The sequence below is a fragment of the Eumetopias jubatus genome, unplaced genomic scaffold, assembly GCF_037043125.1.
Source record: "Eumetopias jubatus isolate StellerSeaLion01/CBP00866 unplaced genomic scaffold, mEumJub1_p1.0 scaffold_10, whole genome shotgun sequence".
Taxonomy (NCBI): Eukaryota; Metazoa; Chordata; class Mammalia; order Carnivora; family Otariidae; genus Eumetopias; species Eumetopias jubatus.
In genome coordinates this window covers 33,779,802-33,800,436 of record NW_028274816.1, presented here as the reverse complement: position 1 = coordinate 33,800,436, position 20,635 = coordinate 33,779,802, and the positions used below count along the sequence as shown (strand labels likewise).

The 20,635-nt window shown below is 43.0% G+C and overlaps 1 protein-coding gene across 2 annotated transcripts; it reads left to right on the top strand.

Annotated features, from left to right (window-relative positions):
• The first annotated feature begins 11,381 nt into the window (after positions 1-11,381).
• On the top strand, positions 11,382-19,698 carry SDR42E1 (short chain dehydrogenase/reductase family 42E, member 1). Of its 2 annotated transcripts, none has more exons than XM_028096762.2 (3): positions 11,382-11,441; positions 16,192-16,285; positions 16,857-19,698. In XM_028096762.2, exons 2-3 carry the CDS (start codon positions 16,218-16,220, stop codon positions 17,968-17,970), a joined length of 1,182 nt encoding a protein of 393 aa, XP_027952563.1. In that variant the 5' UTR covers positions 11,382-11,441; positions 16,192-16,217; the 3' UTR covers positions 17,971-19,698. The 2 variants fall into 2 exon arrangements, with proteins under 2 accessions (XP_027952563.1, XP_087883632.1); XM_088027506.1 differs by having other exon boundaries at positions 11,401-11,441; positions 12,998-16,285.
• The last annotated feature ends 937 nt before the right edge of the window (positions 19,699-20,635 follow it).

The following is a 20,635-nucleotide window of genomic DNA, read 5'->3' as shown; positions in this document are numbered from 1 at the left end:
TATGGAAGCCATGGCGTATACATGAATTCAGCTTTAGTGCCATTCTTTTCCTCCTAAAATGATTGCACCATTTCCAAGTAGACTATGAGAGTTCCAGTTGCTCCACACTGTTCCTCAAATTTGGTATTGTCAGGCTTCATTTTAACTATCCTGATAGATCTGCAGTTGGATCTAATTGAGTTTCACATTTCTTTTCTCTGATGACTAATAATTTTGAAAAACTTTTCATATGTTGATTGGCTATGTGATATTCTGTTTGTGAGGTGCTTTATCAAGTTTTTTCTAACTTCTCTAGATGGATGGTTTTTTAAGCCTTTTTTCTTTTTAAACTAAATGCATTTTAAGGCTGAACGATATTTTTAAGTATGTCTGAGTTGCATTCCCCGTGTTTGGTATGTACTATTTTCATTATTGTTCAATGAAAAATGTTTTATCATTTCTATTAGGATTTGTTCTTTGTTACATGGGTTATTTAGAAATTTTATATTTTATACTTTCAGGGGCGCCTGGGTGGCTCAGTTCGTTAAGTGTCTGCCTTCGACTCAGGTCATGATCCCAGGGTCCTGGGATCAAGCCCCGAGTTGGGCTCCCTGCTCAGTGGGGAGTCTGCTTCTCCCTCTTCCCTGCCCCTGCTCATGCTTGTGTGCTCTCTCTCTCACCTCTCTCTCTGAAATAAATAAATATAAACTTTTTAAAAAAGAAATGTATTTTATAATTTCATATGGGAAATTTTAATGATATCTTATTGCACTTCCTAGCTTAACTTTACTCATATTGAAAAACATATTATGGGTGATTTCAGTCCTTTGAAATATCTTGAGTCTTGCTCTATGGCCCGTCACATAGTTGATTTCTATAAACATTCACATGTGCTTAGAATGTATATTCTGTGGTTTGTTCCACTGATCCATGCATATCAAAGAGGGTCTTTTCCATCCCTCATAGTTTCAGTTATGCTGAATTCTTACATTTCAGATAGTCTCTTCAAAGCACCAGATACTAGGGTACTTGTTTTCTTTTCCAGTGTAACAATCTTTGTCTTTTACACAAGCAATTTAGTTCATTTACGTTTCATGTAAGTATTGATACGTTTAGTTTAAATCTATCATTTTACTGGTTACCTTCTATTAGTCTTTTCTATTCTTTATTACTTTTCTTCTACTTTCTTGACTTCCTCTGAATTAATTATTCTTTGTTATTCTTCCACCCTCCCCCCTTATTACCTTGATATGGATGCACTCTTTGTGATTCTTTTAACAGTTACTTAAATGACTTACCAAAGTTCACCATGACTTGGTATTTTTGCTCCCTTGGTAGATCATGCCAGGACCTTTGGACACTTGCACACCACTCCCCACCATCCTTAGTTATATGCTATAGTCCTCATAAATTTTTATTATCTAGACATGTCAAATCCCACAGGATGTTATTATATTTGTTTTATACAGTCAACAGTCATTTAGATTTTCCAACAAAGTAGTTAGCCTTTTGCGGCTTCTCATTCCTTCCCATTATCACCATGCTTGCCCTTGAGATCATTTTTCTTTAGTCTTTCTTTTTCTTTGTTTAAGATTTATTCATTTATTTATTTGAGAGAGGGAGAGAGTGTGCAGGGAGGGGCAGCGGGAGAGAGAAACTTCAGCAGACTCCTCACTGAGCTTGGAGCCCGACACGGGGCTTGATCTCACAACCCTGAGATCATGACCCGAGCCAAAACCAAGGGCCAGACGCTTAACCAACTGCACCACCCAGGGGCCCCCTTTTTTAGTATTTCTTTGGTGTGGGTGCGAGTGATGAAATCTTTTTTTTTTCTGAAAATGTCTTCATTGCACCATTTTTGAAGGATATATTCACTTCAAGGGCATAGAATTTTGAGTTGGCAGTTGTTCTCTTTCAGCATTTGATGCCTTTGAGGAGTTATATTTTATCTGGCTCTGTTGGATAAGCCCTCAGCAAGAGAGTTGATCCTAATTATCTTCTTTGCCATTACCAGAAGCAAAGTTCCTAAGTCTTTTTTATACCGTCTGGTAAGGCTCAGCTCTCCCTGTCCCTATAAGATATCTTATTTGTATGAAAATGTAAATGAAAACCCTGTTAAAGTTCATGTTAAGATTAGGTCCTCTATCCCTTCCTCCTAGTGACATATCATGGGAAAACCTAAGTGAATGTTCCATAGCTTTATAAGTGTTGAAACAAGACATTTCATAAGATGTTCATTCATTCACCACATATTTACTACTATGTGCCAGGTGTTGTTCTAGGTACTGAGAATATAAGAGTAAGTAAAATGACTTGGTTCCTGCCCTCACAGAGAAGCCTAAATTCTAATTAGGGAGACAGACCAGTAAATAGACAATTACAATATAGCTATGAGTGACATACCTCTGGAAATCTTTCAAGTTGATATTAATCATCTGACATTTCTTTATTTTGCCAACAATGATATCAAAAGTGACTTTGTCAAATCCCTTGCTGAAATCCAAAATCTGTGTGTTTACTCATTCCACTAAGCAATAGAGTCATCCTAATCTGACATGTTTATTTATTGGTCAGCCATGTTACGTCCTAGTAACCATCTGTTCCTCTTCTAAGATTACGCAAACCACTCTTTTCCTAAGAGTCATGAAGAGAATCAGATTCCCCTCTGCTCCATGGTTTTCAGAAGACATTTTCTTTCTCTTTTTGAAAAAGACAAAAATTGGGAGCTTGGGGCTTTCAGAGCTCAGAAGTGCTTCTTCAGAGTTTTTAATCTATGAATATGCTCATGACATCAAAGGTGTTTGTTGATAAAATCCAAATCTGGATTTTAGTATTAGAGAGAAAGTTATCCTACCTTTAAGTTTAGAAATGTTTTACATTTTTTAGTTTCTGTACTGTGTAATCTTCTTACAAATCTTTGATGTGATTCTGGCTGATAATTTCCTGGGACTGTAACTAAATAATTAGACTGCAACTAAATAATAAAATTGCCTAGATCAGTACTTCCCAAATTTTGTACTTTATAACCAGTGCAATCTTTTTAAAAGGAGAAAGATACACATTCAGTCTCCACCATTTAACTTTGCCGAGTAAGAATGCATTTAAAAATCAACTATCAACAGTCTACAAAAGAAAAGGTATTTTAACACTAAAGAAAAAAGGAAACAGTCTCAGAATGAAATAAGGTCTCATACTGAATAAATTTAACTTTATGAGAAATTTTCTATGTTGTCTTCATTTTTTAGAGAGCCCCCCGCCCCGGCCGGTAAAAGTTTTCTCACTGTCAGCAGGCAATGTGGGAACCAAAGTGAGAAAGCTATAGGGCTCTGCTCCTAAGACAACAATAGAAATTATACTCGTGAGATTTAGGGAATAAGTTCTAGATTCTGTGAACAGGAGGTGGCATGCTAAATCCTGATATTTTTATCTGTGCTCTTCTTCTTGGGCTGATTTCCTTCTCTTCTCGGCACTAAGCACAGCAAAGAACAAAACAGCATCAAGAATGGAAAAGTCAAACACATTAACCCATTGTCCTTGCCTCCCATACATTGTGTATCAAAGCAAAAACATTAGGAAAGAGCCAGCTTGAAAGTTCCCTGAGTTCTGGGCGCCTGGGTGGCTCAGTTGGTTGGGCAACTGCCTTCGGCTCAGGTCTCGGCTCAGGTCATGATCCTGGAGTCCTGGGATCCAGTCCGGCATCGGGCTCCCTGCTCGGTGGGGAGTCTGCTTCTCCCTCTGACCCTCTTGCCTCTCGTGCTCTCTATCTCTCATTCTTTCTCTCTCACATAATAAATAAAATCTTTAAAAAAAAAATCCCTGAGTTCTATCTGACATTATGTATCCAAACAGTAACATTAGGGAGGGGGGTGTGGGGGATGGAGTCACTGGGCGATGGGCAGTATTAAGTAGGGCACGTGTGGTGATGAGCACTGGGTGTTATATGCAACTAATGAATCGTTGAACACTACATCAAAAACTAATGATGTACTATATGCTGGCTAACTGAACACAATAATAAAAATAAATAAATAAATAAAAATTAAAAATTAAAAAAAATAACATTAGTAAAGAGCCAGCTTGAAAGATCCCTGAGTTGTATTTGGACTTATCCACGTTATATACTGACACGGGTTGGTTCTCTACCTATACAGCTTATTTCTCATGCGTACATTAAGGAATCAACATGTATAAAACTATTTCTGCCCATGCCTCCAAATCGCTCTCCTTTCTTATTCTCCCTTAAATGCCTTGCAATTAGTCTACAGCCTCTGTCTTCACTTCCTTTCCTCCCTTTTGGGAAGGGCCAGAGTGTGAGAATTCTACTCTGAATCAAGGGGGATAATAGCATGAATGACCCAACTCTCACTAGGCTGAATGGTGTGCCGGCTTCTTCCTGCCGCAGAAGGAAGGCCATGTATCTCCTTCCACGCGGGTCAGGCAAGCCCGAGCAACCATTCCATCAAGGCACTGATGATAATACAGCTTCTGGAAGCAATTCTTAAATGTGCTGGAGAGATAGTAACCACTTTTCACTGGCCCATGGTGACATGATGGTCCAGTAAGCACATCTGCTGAGTTTGCATGAGACTGAAGTCATTCAATTTCAAGGATTATCCTCAGAGACTACAGCCTTCCTCTCTTTTTGGCATTAAAATATATTTTGGTGAATGAAATGGTGATGAGAGGATACCACAGTTTAGTTGTTTTTTCTGTTTTGATGCCCTTACTCGACAAAATTAAAAGCTGGCAAGCCTACATGTCTTCCCAAATTTTGGTCTGAAATCTTACCAGTGTTCAAAATTCAAAAATGTAAGAGCCCCACTAATAGACAATATGGTAGCTTTGAGTTAGCTAAGTTCTGGGTAGAAATCCGGCTCTGCTATTTACTTGACTGTATGAACGGCTCCCTCTGCTCCGAGCCACAGCGCCTCTTGCCAATAGTGGGATGATAATTCATACCTCATATTGGCTATAAAGATAATCTGTGTAAAAGGCCTGGCATATCGGAGTTTTCAATGGCAGCCATTATCACAAGAATCTTTTCGGTCTCAACAAGATTTCCTTTCTTTCAGTTTCTGTCCCTTTTCCTCGGGACTTGCAAATTGAGAAGTAGGGGCTGAAGGCACCAATGCACAGTTGGGCATGGCTTCTCTCATATAGTCGTGGCTCCCAGGCTGAAGGTTCACAGAAGGAAACACACTTGCATCTGTATCTCCAGAAGGGAGATTAAATCTAGGATGAGTCTATTAGAAAGACAACATTTCAGAATTTGGGAGCACAGCTGAATACCAAAAGTAAATTACACCATAAGCCAGATGTTCCAGGAACTTCTTTTCCATTTTTTTTTTTTCCTTTTGCCTGAAGGGAAAGTTTTAGTTCATAAAGAAAACAATGAGCAGAAATTGCTATTGCAAAATTGTTCACGGTTATTTAAAATGAGCCCATTTGAAAATAATCAAAGATGTGCACAATGATTTATAGAGGAAGTTGTTCATTTCAGTGTTATTTATCATATGTAAAACATAGAAACACCCTAAATGGCTAACCATAAAGGATTTGTTATATAAATTACAGTACTTTCATTTGATGGACTGCTATACAGCCATTAAAAACCATGTTGTTGAAGAATATTTAATGACTTGAGAAAACATTTGCAACATTTTTTGAGCGAAGAGAGCAGGTTACAAAGTAGAATATATAATATGATCACATTTTACGTCCTTATAACACAGATACCAGCTGGAACTTCCTAGTCGGGATCCAGATAAGATTGGCTCAAATTCCCCATCCTATGGCCTAGGGTCGTCAAAGCCTTGCCTACATTCCTCAAGATCCTAGGGACCTGCCCTCTTATAGTTCCTTCTGCCTCTTGTCAGTCACTGCTTCTCTCTACCATTCTGAACTCAGCATGAAACTCAACTTCTCTTTTCTGTTTGCAAAACAAAATGTATAGCAGTAAAGTCAGCTGTGGCAAAGTTCCTCTGGATTTTAATGACCTGAGAGTTGGGCCTGGGAGAGAGGGAGGGATGGAAGAATCATGTACATCACTGTAGTGGGGTGAATAGTGGCTCCCAAAAGATATGTCCATGTCCCAAATCCACGAATCTGTGAATGTGATATTATTTGGAAAAAGTGTGTTTGCCAATGTAATTAAGGATCTTTTTTTTTTTTTTTAAGAATAAAACTTTTTATTTTTTTTATGGTGCAAAAGTTTATGTTTCGATTCAGCCGGTTGGCCTCAGTTTGGGTGATCCCAAATTTGTTGGCAACATCCAAAGCATTATCATCAGGAGCCAGTTGAACATATGCCTTCTTCTCTCCATTGGGCCTGATCAGGGTGTTGATCTTGGCCACGTCAGTGTCCTAGAGCTTCTTCACCGCCTGTTTGATCCGGAACTTGTTAGCCTTGATGTCCATAATGAACACACGTGTGCTACTGTCTTCTGTTTTCTTCATGGCTGACTCAGGAGTCAGGGAGAACTTGATAATGGCAGAGTGGTCAAGCTTGTCTCTCCTGGGGATGCTCTTATGAGGATATTCGAGTACTTTTTCCTGTGTGTGTGACTGGGGATGCCTTTCAGCACTGCTTTCTTGGCGTTCCAAGCCTTTGCCTTGGCTTCGGCTTTGGGAGGGCAGAGGCTTCCTTCTTCACCTTCGGCACCATCTTTATGATAGGAAGTTAAGGATCTTTAGATTAGATCATTCTGGATTAGGACGGACCCAAAGTCCAATGACAGGTATCCTTACTGTGGCATGGCCTTCCACTTCTCCTCCCTCACCCTGCAGAGTTACCAGCTCACAACTCACTCTGGGCCTACTCCCAACGAGTACCTTCCAGAAGCACTTCACCACAGGCTTCCACATCTCAGTGAGGCCAGTGGGGAGCCAGCTTCTCCTTCTCCTTCCTCGTGCACTCATTCTCTCTCTCTCTCTCAAATAAATAAATAAAATATTTTTACAAAGGAAATATGAAATTTTTTCCCCTAACAGCTGATCATTAAATATCATTGGGGGCATATAACTCAGAAAGAACTCAAATACTTCGATTTGGCTGACTGACTTGGCAAGGCGGAATGGCTTTGCCAATTATATGATGAATATCTTCCATAGTTGAAAGAGGTAAATCGGTTACAAAGTTGCCATAAAATATATTTAAGACCCTTGGTCAAAGTGTCTTAGCAAAAATATGACACACCCACAGTATGGCACTTGTATTGGAATTAACTGTTTTGATTTGCCCAACTCTGAGTATACCTAGTTAAACAAGATGCCTGTGAGTGAAAGAACAGTGGCCACTCCACAGAGCCACCCCATGGAGAGGCAGGAGCCTCTCTCACTCTTATCTCTCTCCTTCCACATTCCCAAGTCCTGTGGTCCATGTGGTGCCCGGCATTGCCCCATCTCCTGTCCTACGCTCTTACCTGGGGCTCTCTCTCAGCTTGGCCTTACTGCACAGGACTGGAAGCCGTGGGGTTTTTAGACCCTGGGAGGGGAGGAAGGGAGTGAGGAGGGAGCTCTGTGGCCTGGCCTCAACATGGATTGTCTCTAAGACATATTCACACTCCTCGGCCAGCCAAGATTAACGCTCTGACACTCTGGGGTGTTACCCTTGTTCGGAGGCCATCAGGAAAGTGGAAAGGAAGCAGAAGCAATGGAAAGAGAGAATGAATCTGAGACACTTTGCCGGGCAAAAGTACATGGGCACAAGAATGATGGAAAAGAAGGAAGTGTCAAAATGACGCAGCCAATACCGGGTGTTGCTGGAGAGAAGGAATATACCTCTGGACGTGAGGTTCAGATAGGGGGGCTTCCCCATAAATAGCTCCCAGGGGTAAGATCCTATATGTCTGTGAGTCCCTCGTGCAGGGTTAAGAGTTGGAACCAAGATAACTAGAGAGTTCTTTCAGGCAAAGGATGTAGATGGAGAAGGAAAGAAAGCTGGAGGTTGAATCTTGGGGTGGGAAGAAAGATCAAAGGAGGCAAAGAGAGATGGGGGGGATGAAGGGGGAGGAGAAGGAGGAAGAAGAGACAGAGGCGAGCATAGAGAGGGGAGTGTTAGTCAAAGGAGAAGGGCTCCCAGAGGAAAAGCGGGAGAGTGATACTGTCCGTGACAGAAATTCAAATACCAGGCAACTAGCGAGGAAAGGGTTTTACAAAAAGGAAAATCTAAACAAATGGTAAATTTTAATTTGTCTTGCATAACTGAATCCCTAATGAAACATCTGTGCAAGAATTGCATTTAGTATCATATAAGGAACTCATCACACTCACGGGATTGCCTTTAGTTTTGTAGATGCAGCTGAATAGGATACACGTTGCTCTTTCAAGAAACACCACCTCAATGTTCCTTACAAACGGAGAAGGGGAAATAACAGGAACTTCATTTCTGTACCGTGCGTACCTATTCATATTATATCGTACTGCCATGCTGTCTGAGGGAGGAACACCTTTGGGTATGCCGTGGGTTAGGTAAACACCCACTAAATATTGATGCCTGCATAATTAGAATGACTCAAATAATCCTGGCATAAAATTACCCTAGCAGTTAGAAGAGAGACAAAATGAAATAATTTGATCATGAAAATTAATACAAGTCGACTCTCGGTTTTCAATGCAGCTAATTGGAAGCCATTTATTATACAAACCCCGCTTTTGCTCATGTTCTGTACTCTTTTCTCTTTGCCCTGAGAAAGAGGAAGGGGGGAGGAGAGTCCTGGGGGCAAAGCTCTCATACTGGGCCGGTGGAAAGGAGAAGTGTGCTTATTTCTCGAAGGCAGCGGCTCCTAAACTCTTACGTGTATTGATTTTGTGATCTACGGCACGCTTCTGTGGGCATGTCCAGGATGATTGGCCATCCTGTTCTCTCCTACTTAAATGACATTGCAATTGCAAAGAGACAAACGTTATTGTAGGTGTGGTCTTTTTTTTTTTTTTAAGCTTTTATTTATTTATTTGTCAGAGAGAGAGAGAGCACAAGCAGGGGAGGGGCAGAGGGAGAAGCAGGCTCTCCGCGGAGCAGGGAGCCCGATGCGGGGCTCGATCCCAGGACCCTGGGATCATGACCTGAGCTGAAGGCAGATGCTTAACCGACTGAGCCACCCAGATGTCCCATGGTTTAATCTTTTTTAAATAAGAGTTTTAATGAGCTATATAATTCATATATCGTAAAACCCACGCATGGAAAGGGTGATTTACAAATCGGGGATTGTTAGTCTTGACAGAGCTATACAATCATCACCACATGTCATCCCTGTAGAAAGAAACCCTATTCCCACAACCAATCTGCTTTCTGTCTCTATGGATTTGCCTATTCTGGACATTTCATATAAATGGAATCATGAAGTATGTGGTCTTTCGTGACTGGCTTCTGAAACTGGCTAATAAAAACATGAGCACAATGTTTTCTAGGTTCATCCATGGTGTAGCATGTATCAGTACAGACGGCCCCTGACCTAAGACTTAGGATGGTTCGACTTTTGATTTTTCAACTTTACCACGGTGAGGAAGCAATGTGCCTTCAGGAGAAACTGCACTTCGAATTTGGAATTTGGGATTTGGATCTTTTCCCCAGGCTACCAATATTTAGGATGATCCTCTCTCATGATGCTGGGTGGCAGCAGCAAGCGAAAGCTCCCAGTCAACCATGCTATCGTAAGGATAAACAACTGAGCCACTTACAACTATTCTGTGTTTCACTTCCAATACAGTATTTGATAAATTACACAAGATACTCAAACTCTATTATAAAACAGGCTTTGTGTTCGATGATTTTGCCCAACTGTAGGCTAATGGAAGTGTTCTGAGCACATTTAAAGTAGGTTCAACTAAGCTATGATATTCAATAGGTTAGGTGTAGTAAATGCATTTTTGACTTAAGATACTTTCAACCTATGATGGCTTTCTCAGGACATAACCCCACTGTAAGTCGAGGAAGGTCTGTACTTGGTTACTTTTTACAGCTGAATAATATTCTGTTTGTGTGGATGTATCACATTTTATTTACCCATTCACCCATTAATGGACATTTGGATTATTTCTTTTTTGGAGCTATTATGAATAGTGCAGATGTGAACATTCCTGTAAACGTTTTGCATGTATAGTCTTGAAGGTGCTCTGTAACAGAAGCAGCGAATATTGCCCAGCAGGTGTCTGTGGGGGACACAGACCTCACCTCATCTCATCAGCTCAGGATTCCTCTGTGCAGAGTCGGCGTTCAAATCCCCACTGCTCTGATTCCAAGGTCTGTTTCTTACTTCCTTGCTATACCTCCTCTAAGTCTAAAGACTAGAAAGGGAAGTTATTCATTACTTCATGCTCACTACTATACTCTAGGTAGGACATTAGTTATAACACCTCCTAGCTGATCACAACACATACCATTTGAAAACCGCCAACCATGAAAGTGTGGCCTCCTGGAGAAAGGATCTTGAGAGGCAGAAGGAAGCCCTCAAAGTGTATCAGGACAGTGTTTTTCAGATGCTGCAATTCCCTGAAACCACAGCAGAGGTGTAAAGAGGCTCCAGTATCTGAGTAGTATGCAGAACCGTATTTCCCTTTTCTTGCTAGAACAGACATAGCCTGCACCTCTCTATTCCTCAGACGTATCACACTCAATCCCGACTCTACACTTTTGCCCTGTTGTTTCTTCCACCAAAATGTCCCTTTCTTCTCTTCTTGGGCTGCCTCCTATTCATTCTTTAGGGCTCGTGTCATAAGCCACTTCCTCAGTAGACACCTGAGGAGCTGTGCCCAAGGAAATCACTGGGATTGGAGAGAAAGCCCACTCCTCAGCAACCTCAATATGGAGCACCCTTAAAAAGCACAGCATTAGAGGATTCTGGTGCGTAGCAGATGCTACTGGTGTCCCACTGCCATCCCCTCACACCTACTGGAATTTTGAAAAAGAAGGAAAATCAGGGACACCGGAAAACATATGCATACACATAAATCTGGAAGCTCAGAGATGGAGAGTTAAAAAGACACATGCAGGTGAATATTCAGGAGTCTTATGGAGCCTCATCCGTCATCCATCCATTCATCATCCATCTATCTATCCAAGCAATACTGATTGAGCTGAGACACCCGTCCCCCTCCACACACACACACACACACATTTATCAGGCACTGTGCTCAGCACTGTGGGTACACAAAGACGGAGGCGGAAGTCTGAAAGCAGAAATTGGACGTGGGAATAAAAGTAGATGTGACCCTGAAGCTGGAACAGTCGGGCTGGGTACGTAGGGTAGATTCCTGGAGCAAACCCACCGGCCCAGCTCAGGCGAGGATGGACGTGAAACCTGCACATCATAGAGATGCCGAAACCTCCGGCCTTCCTAGAGAGGCCCGGAAGTGGCTCCCCGAGACCGGTCAGACGGCACGGGCGCGGGGCGGGGCGGGGGCGGGCTCGCGAGGCCTGGGACCCTGGCCTGTCGCGGTCCGAAGGTGCTCCCGTCTTCGACGCTGTGAGTGGGCCAGGGTCGGAGGGCGGCCGCCTCCGCCCTGCGGGGTCCGGGGTCCCGGCCGGCGGGAGCGCCGAGGGCAGAGCGGCTGTGGGCGGCCCCGCCTGTGCCTGCGCCCAGTGGTCGGCCCGGTGGTAGGGGGCGCGGCAGTGGGTGACGCCCACCCTGGTGGCGGGAACTACCCCCCTTTCCAGCTCTCTGCCGGATTCCAAGGAGCCAGTCGCGCCGGGCTTTCTAGAATGTCTCGGAGGCCTCAAACCCTGGCCGCTGGGTGTTTTTTGTTCTGTTTTGTTTTGTTTTATAAAGAGCCGACCCCAAGCTCAGAGTTTTCATCAGGCATCTCTATCTGGCTAGACTTGATCATTTGTTTTCATCTCACAGTTCCTGGAAATACTACCTTCCCTTAGACAAATGATTCTGATTTCCCATTTAAAGTGGGAATGTGAGGGTCGCACTTAAAATGAATGTATTTCTTGTAAAAAGGTAAATAGGTTTAAACAAACATAATAGGTAGCGGAGGTACCAGGTGTGACAGAAATTGTAAAGGTGGTAAGTAAACAGTGCACTGTCCCAACCCCATGTGGGGGGCGACTCGCCTGGTTAAGAGCCCAGCCTTGGGGGGTGGGGAGGACGCCTGGGTAGCGCAGTCCTTTTGGACTTTTTTTTTTTTTCCACTTTACTACGACCTTAGTTTTGACTTTTTTTTTTTTTTAATTGTGTTATGTTAGTAACCATGACTCACCGTTTGCGGATAACACCCAGTGCTCCATGCAGCACGTTTGGACTCAGTCTCAGCTCAGGCCTGATCTCAGGGTCGTGAGATGGAGCCCCACCTGAGTTCTGAAATCAGTGCAGAATGTGCTTGAGTTTCTCTCTCCGTCCTCCTATGCCCCCCCGCACTGAGCGCCATCTCTCTCCCTACCCCCCTCTCTCTCTGAAGTAAATAAATCTTAAAAAGGGCCCAGGCTTGGGAGTGCTGCACATCTGGCTTCAAGCCCTGGGTCTAGCTCAGCCACTTACAACCAGTTCTGGGTGCGGAATTTAAGATTTTTTTTTTTTCTTCCTGCTAATTGAGATAATTGACATAACACTAGTTTTAAGGTGTACAATGTGATGATTTGTTATACTGTGAAGTGGTAACCACAGTAAGGTTTGTTAACATCTCAGGCACCTCACATAATTAGTTTTTTGTGTGTATGCTGAGAGCACTAAAGATCTAGTCTTGGCAACTTTCAAGTACATGGTAAGGTATTGTTGACTGTAGTCAGGTATACTGCTGCGTATTAGATCCCCAGAACTCATTCTGCCTTATTACTGGAAATGTGTACCCTTTGACCAACATCTCATTTCGCCTAGCCCCCAGCCCCTGGTAACCACGATGTTACCCCCTGGAGTATGTCGACTTTCCACTTAATGCTATGCCCTCAGCTAATTTTCTTCCCAAATGTGTCTGGCCTTTTAGTTTGTATACCGTACGTCCCTTTTACCTGTTATCAGGGTTACTCCCCTTATCATCTTTACTGACTTCGTCTTTATTGCTTTGACTGCTTTGTATTAAGCACAAATTTTCAGATCATGCATGGCATTTGAACAGCACCATTTCTAAACCGTCTAGCCTCGATTATTTTCCTGATCTCAATACGGTAAGAACACAGTTACCTTTTGCCTCTAGGTAGTACTTGGGCAGTAATTTAAAACATACCACCACAGAGTTAAACGACTTGGAGCTGTTTTTGTCTTCCTTGAAGCAAACATAGTAAAATTTTATTTTTATGAAAGCAGTCTTCAATTCTCCTATCTGTTCTGGACTCCAGTGGCACCTAGATTTGTATATTGCATTATACCCGAGGGTTACTAGCGTCATCTTGAACTCAGGGGATGAAGGAACTGTGTGCGTAATCTAAGGTTCTTTTTTACTGATCCTTAGCATTTTAATTAGGGCTTTGTAAATTTAAAGTACCTATAGTCATTTTTATGAGTTTTCTCATAACTTCCCTGTGAGATATCAACTTTATTACCCTCACTTTTATCTTAGTATTATCAAGAGGTCAGGCGGATCTAAATTTCATTTTTTCTTGTTTGTAATTAAGATTCCTTTTTCTGCCTCATGCACTTAACTTTAACACATATCCACTAGAGTGACTGCTCAGGTCAGATGTGACCGTTCACCCTCCGCCCAGGGGAAAGCAATTACAAAGCCGGGTTTTGAAAGAACCTTAAAGCAGTTGAGATTGAGTGCCCAGTCCCAGAAGGAATCAGATGGTAACTAATTAATAAAAAGAGAAGCCATAAAGTGTAAAGATCAGGCAGCTGGTTGAGGAAAAACTGTATCTACTCTTCTCCCTTCTGGCTTAGTGTTCTTGGGAGTTTCTTGCAATTTCCTGAGAAATGTGTCTACTGCGTTTCCTCTATGCTTATTGATGTGGGGAACCAGGAAAGGAGGCCTTGGCTCCTGGTGGTAATGCTAATGGCTGGTAACCTGTGAAGGTTTTACCCACCTGGTGGATAGGCTTCGTTTCCACGCTGTTTTCTTGCTAAATCATTATTTTTTCCTTACTCATTGCCACCTTTCTCCTCTGACCCTCCTGATCGGGTCAGTTATATAAATTCTTGCTTCAGATCATTGTGGAATTAGTTGGAAAGTAATAAGGAGTAGCATGAATAGGCCTGGCAGGTACTCTGATGTGTTAATAATTTGAACTTGTACATTCCCAGCATGACTAATGTGCACATGAACCATGGCTGACTTGTGGTCCTGTGACTGCGCTGGAATGTGCAATTTTAAAATCAAAGGATAATTAGAGATTAGGAAGAATTTCTGTTGGAATTTTCCTAATTGGACTCTGAGGCCCGGTCCATTTTCTGAATCCCTCCTCGTGGAATGCTTTTTTTTTTAATATTTTATTTATTTATTTGAGAGAGAGAATGAGAGAGAGCATGAGAGGGGGAGGGTCAGAGGGAGAAGCAGGCTCCCCGCTGAGCAGGGAGCCCGATGCGGGACTCGATCCCGGGACTCCAGGATCATGACCTGAGGCGAAGGCAGCTGCTTAACCAACTGAGCCGCCCAGGCGTCCCTTCCTCGTGGAATTCTTGTGGAGATACTGAGAATATTTTAAACTTTGTTATCTGGCATCCTATTACTCAGAATAGAACGTCTGTTAACCAAATGGAACATTTCTAAAACCTGTGTGTGCTGTTTCAGGGAATGACCGCACACTCTTCACCTGGACGCTGCCCACTGGGGTCTCAGTTGCTCACCAGATCCTGTCCTGTTTCCAGCTCAGCACACTGGCATTTCTTCCTCACAGATAAGCCTCTAGCCCAGTCCCATCACCCTTTACTGAGACTCTTGGCTGTTTCCAGCCTCACCCTCCTCCAGGGAAAGCTTGACCCTTAGCAAGGACCAAAGGGAGCAAGCCTGTTCAGTAAACCTACAAAGGCTTTCAGCTGTCTAAAGAATAGAATCTACACTCCCCACCAGGAACTCAGAGGTGTCTGAAAGCCACCCCTAGGCCATCTTTCCCACCTCAATCACCAGCTCCGTGTTTTGGCTTCAGTTTGCATACCAACCACAGTGGACTCACCATATTAATTGCCCAACACAGCGTTCCTGTTGCTGTTCCATTCATTAATGATGTCCCCTCAGCCTGTGGTACCCCTCTGCCTTGCCTCAGCCCACCTGAATCTTCCTGTTGCCCTGACTCACGCCTCAGTGAAGTCTTCTCTAATACGCCCTCCGGAATCAGTTTCTCTCGACACCACCTCGGCACTCCCATAGCACCTTGCTTACACCAACATATGACAGGAATCTTGTTTTCTCCTTTTTGCTTTGTAGTTTAGATATTTGCAAAAGGCTCTCTCCGTCATCATTTCCAGAAAGCAGGAATTCTGTCTCATTTAGTTTTGTGTTGTTTTCACGCCATAACTCAGCATTTCTTAGAAGAGAAGTTAAATGAAAGTAGCAGTGTTCGTTGCCAAACATAACAATGACTCTTCCACACTGCAGAGCCCTGCGCCATTTGTGCCCATCATAATTTTACTGAACTGGATGTATTTCACAGTGTTCAAAATCGTCCATAATTTGAACAAATATTTGTTGAGCATCTGCCATGTCCTAGGTTCTGGTACAGACCTGTCAGTGGAAGAGGCAGAAGGTCTCAGTTCTCATGGAACTTACGTTCTCTTGGAAGGAGAGCAATAGTAAAAAAAAAAAAAAAAAAGTAGATAATTTTATATAGCGAAATGTACCATGAAGAAACAAAGCAGTATTTAAGGTAAGGGGAGCTCTTTTACGGGGATCAGAGAAGCATCTCTGATTGAGCAAGTGACATTCAAGCAGACCTACATACTGAAGGGAAGAAGTCTGGGGTGAAGTATCAGGGAGTGACATCCAGTGTGTTTGGAAACAGCCTCAGTAGCTGCCACACCAACTGATCGCTGCATGATGGACCGGTTAGCTTTTCTGGCCATCTGAGGTAATTAGTACACTCATCCAGAAGAACTTGTCAGGCTTTGTGCAACCCTGTACGTTTGAAAGGTGTAATCATGGTATGTGGAAATGTAATAGATCAATCAATCCCCAGACTCCAGAGCTTGAAGAAAAGGAAATTGGAGAAATGGCTTCATGGAGTGCCCATTATGTCGGGCATTTTGGTGGTCTTCATAAGCCTGGGAGCTTATCAGCCCCCTGCTTTTTGCTGCAGCAGTAGCCTCTGAGGAATCAGTAACAGTGTTGCATACTTCTTTCTTATAGATCCCGTGATCTTTTGACTGTCACACATGGACTTCCAAAAAGCTCTAAAGGAAACTGTCCTCATTACAGGAGGAGGTGGCTATTTTGGTTTCCGGTCAGTGCTTCAATCACACATGTCCATGGAATTATTTTACTGGTAGTTGCTGGAAAAAACAGAGCCTTCAACTCTGACATTAATCTAGTGTCAGTTTCTACTTGTTTGAATAGTGTCAAATCAGAAATGAACTAGGTTGCCCACTGCTCAGATGCTGAAATTCAGAACTACAGATGTATTCTACTTTAAGAAAAATTCTTTGTAAAGGTATTAAATTAGGGAGATAACTAACATCACCAAAAACATTAGAAATAATAGTTATTCTTTTGCAGTTCTGTTATTCATAAATATTCCAAAGAATGGGTGGTGGTTTCATAAACGGGGGGCGGGGGGAATGGAACATGTAGATGCCACCGTATTAGAAGATAAAACCTCTCAGTGTAATTCGAGTAGACGTGTGGATCCTCAGTTTTGAATATTTGCATACTTACGTACATAAGAGTTGCACCAATGAACATGTAAAGTAAGGGACTCGGGATGAGCCTAGAAGGCTTGGATCAGCCCTACATTTATGCACTTTTCTTTAGGCATAGCTTACTAGCGATTTGATCTAACTTGCTTCTCATCTCAGCCTAGGCTGTGCTCTGAACCAGAAAGGATTCCATGTGATTCTGTTTGACATCAGCAGCCCTGCTCATTCTATTCCAGAAGGGATCAAGTTTATCCATGGAGACATTCGCCACCTCTCTGACGTGGAGAACGCCTTCCAGGATGTGGATGTCACGTGTGTGTTCCATATTGCCTCTTATGGCATGTCAGGGCGGGAGCAGCTGAATCGGAGCCTGATTGAAGAAGTCAATGTGGGGGGCACAGACAATATCCTCCAGGTTTGCAGGAGGAGAGGGGTGCCAAGATTTGTTTACACCAGCACTTTCAATGTCATCTTTGGAGGTCAAGTTATCAGAAATGGAGATGAGTCTCTGCCTTACCTACCTCTTCACCTCCATCCTGATCACTACTCTCGGACCAAAGCTATTGCAGAGAAGAAGGTACTGGAGGCCAATGGTACCAGCCTGGTAAGAAGTGATGGTGTCTTAAGAACCTGTGCTCTGCGCCCGGCTGGTATCTATGGGCCTGGAGAACAAAGGCACCTTCCCAGGATAGTGAGGTACATTGAGAGGGGTCTGTTCAAGTTTGTGTACGGAGATCCTAGGAGCCTGGTTGAATTTGTCCATGTGGATAACTTGGTACAGGCTCACATTCTGGCCTCAGAGGCTCTGAAAGCTGACAAGGGCCACATTGCCTCTGGGCAGCCCTACTTCATTTCAGATGGCAGGCCCGTGAACAACTTTGAGTTCTTCCGGCCTTTGGTTGAGGGCCTAGGCTACACGTTCCCATCTGTCCGCCTGCCATTGACCCTCATCTACTGCTTTGCTTTCCTAACAGAAATGGTTCACTTCATTTTAGGTCAACTCTACAACTTCCAGCCCTTCCTCACCCGCACAGAAGTTTACAAAACTGGCGTCACACATTACTTTAGCCTAGAGAAGGCCCAGAAGGAGCTCGGTTATGAGCCTCAGCCATTTGACCTCCAGGAAGTAGTAGAATGGTTTAAAGCCCATGGTCATGGCAGAAGTCCTGGGAATCATGACTCTGAGTGTCTTGTTGGGGATGGGCTGATGGCCTTACTCTTGGCTCTAGCTGTTCTCACGTGGCTGCCTGCTTTTGTGGTTCTGTCACTATGAGGGAACTAGAAATAAGGACCTGAACACACTTGCTGAGATGGTTTTCAAGAATTGTGAGTTTAAAATGTCTGTCTAGGCAGGAGGGGAAGAATGAAGGGGGGGAAATCAGAGGGAGAGACGAACCATGAGAGACGATGGTCTCTGAAAAACAAACAGGGTTCTAGAGGGGAGGGGGGTGGGGGGATGGGTTAGCCTGGTGACGGGTATTAAAGAGGGCACGCTCTGCGTGGAGCACTGGGTGTTACGCACAAACAATGAATCATAAAATGTCTATCTAGATCTAAATATATCTATAGATAGATATCTAGATAGATGGAAATAGATATCTGGTAGCAAATTTGGCTCTTCAAATTGCTACTTAAGAATAGATTCTTGGATTAAGTCTTCATTTCTTACCTTCTTGCACTAATCCTGATAGGAGAAAAAAAGAAGCAAAGACAAAGTTGAAATGTAATTTCTTGTATCCTCCTTTAGATGGGTATGATAGAAATCATACTGGAGCCATGGAGCCAGACTGAGGAAGATTGGAAATGTCTTGAATTTCTCTGAGCCAAAAATGTACTTATTTCTGTTCTCTACACTCTGCATCCACTGAAAATAGACTAAAATGTGCACTGATATGAGAATGGCAAAACACTAACAGGCTTGAAAATGTGTGAAAAACCCCAAATTGGGTCAGATCCCTACAGACCAACCCTCTGAGGAGATGGTAGCTGTTGAGAGGCATTAGCTCTTCATTCCTGTAGGATTTAGGAATCAGTTCTTACCCTTTATGATAAAAGGGCATGACCCATGTGTGACCGCGTGGTAACGTTTGAGTTTTAAACAAACAGAACTTTGTCTTACCTCATAGGATTCTTTTGAGGATTAAATTAGACAAGACATATAAAGTGCCACTCAACACACAAGCCATTGTTTTTATTAATATCGTTGCTATATATTCCTTGTGAGGGTTTTCTTCGTCAGGGGAATTCTGTTCAGAGGGTGCTGTTGCCACTAACCTTTCTGGAACGTCTTTGTGATAAGCCCTCAGTCTGTAACAAGCATGTTTGAATATACGCAGTGTTTGTAAAGTTTTGGTCTCTGAGCTTAGATTGAAGTTTAGGAAACAGCTACAAATCTGATTAAGAAAGATGATCAAGCTAATGATGCCATTTGTAATTTAAAAATGAAACATAACTCTCAACTAGTAGACTGGTTTTCTTCTGGGAAGAAGTTGGGTTCTCAGAAGGCAACTTCCAGTGAAGAATGTTTTGAACAATGGAGGTATTGTCCAGCCACCCTTGAGGCCTGCTGTGGAAGGCATTCAAGGTGTCCTGTTGCACAGGAACCAAAGTGAAAAGAAGACAGAATCTTTACCCGTTTCATGATTCCAGCTTCAGAAAAGACAGTATTCAAGCACAAGGCAGAGAGATTGCTGCAGAAGGTTACGTTAGAATTGTGTTGAGATTATTGGCAGAAAGAGGAAGCTAGATGAATACTCCCTGGTAAATGCTACCTGGGTATTTTGGAAAAAGTGCTCAACCTGATACCAGAACACCTGCAACCATGAAGATATTGTGTGGCTTTAATCCAGTAACTGAAGCCTCTTACTTTCCTCACTTGGGAAATAGGAATGACTTGTATTTGCCTTTTCTACAAACCCACCACCCACCTCACAGGGTTTGTTGTGAGCACAAAATAAGATGTCGGGAAAGTACTTTTGATATATAAATTACCACATAAATATGAGGTAGTGGTAGTGTTCATTTTTGGTAAAATGTTTTTGGAGTCTTCTATCTTAATTTTTTTTGTTGTTGGGGGGGGGTAGGGGCAGAGGGAGCGAGGTAATCCCAAGCAGGCTCCACGCCCAGCACGGAGCCTGATGCGGGGCTCGATCTCACGACTCAGACCATGACCTGAGCTGAAATCAAGAGTTGGATGCTTAACTACTGAGCCACCCAGGTGCCCCTATCTTAAGCTTTTGCTTGTATGAGCACCTATGGCATACCCAACAGTACAGGTGCTGTAGGGCAGGTTCCTCTGCCCTCTGCCACCTTACAGCCCACAATGGCGTGGCGTGTCCACACGAGGATACTTGATAGTGTGGGTATGTTCAGTAAAACACAATGGCGTGGGGTGTCCACACGAGGACACTGATAGAGTGGGTACGTTCAGTAAAACCCACAATGGTGTGGCGTGTCCACACGAGGACACTGGTAGAGTGGGTACGTTCAGTAAAACACTTGCCCACTGTTATTGAGAGGCGTCGCAGCCTTTCAAAACATGTTTTGAATGAAGTCCTTCAAAAGAATAATAGATAACTTCTTAGTTTTCTTACACCAAGTATACTGAGTATAGTGGGGTTTTGATTGGTTTTGTTGTTTTCCACAATCGAGATCCACATGAAATTCAGGGTGGATATATGGGGTCTCTTGTCATCCAGGTGTGAGGTATTTGGCTATGCCACAACATTTGACACTGTTGTCCACTGAAACATAGTTCATTCGCTGTTCATGAACTCATTCTTGGTCTTTCTCCTTGTATTAATTACCTATTGTACTACCTCAAGATCTACTACAAATTACCCTAAGACATATCTTAACAAATCACTCTTAGACATATGATCCTAAAACAACAAACGTTACGTCCCAGTTTCTATGGGTCAGGCATTTGGGTGCAGCTG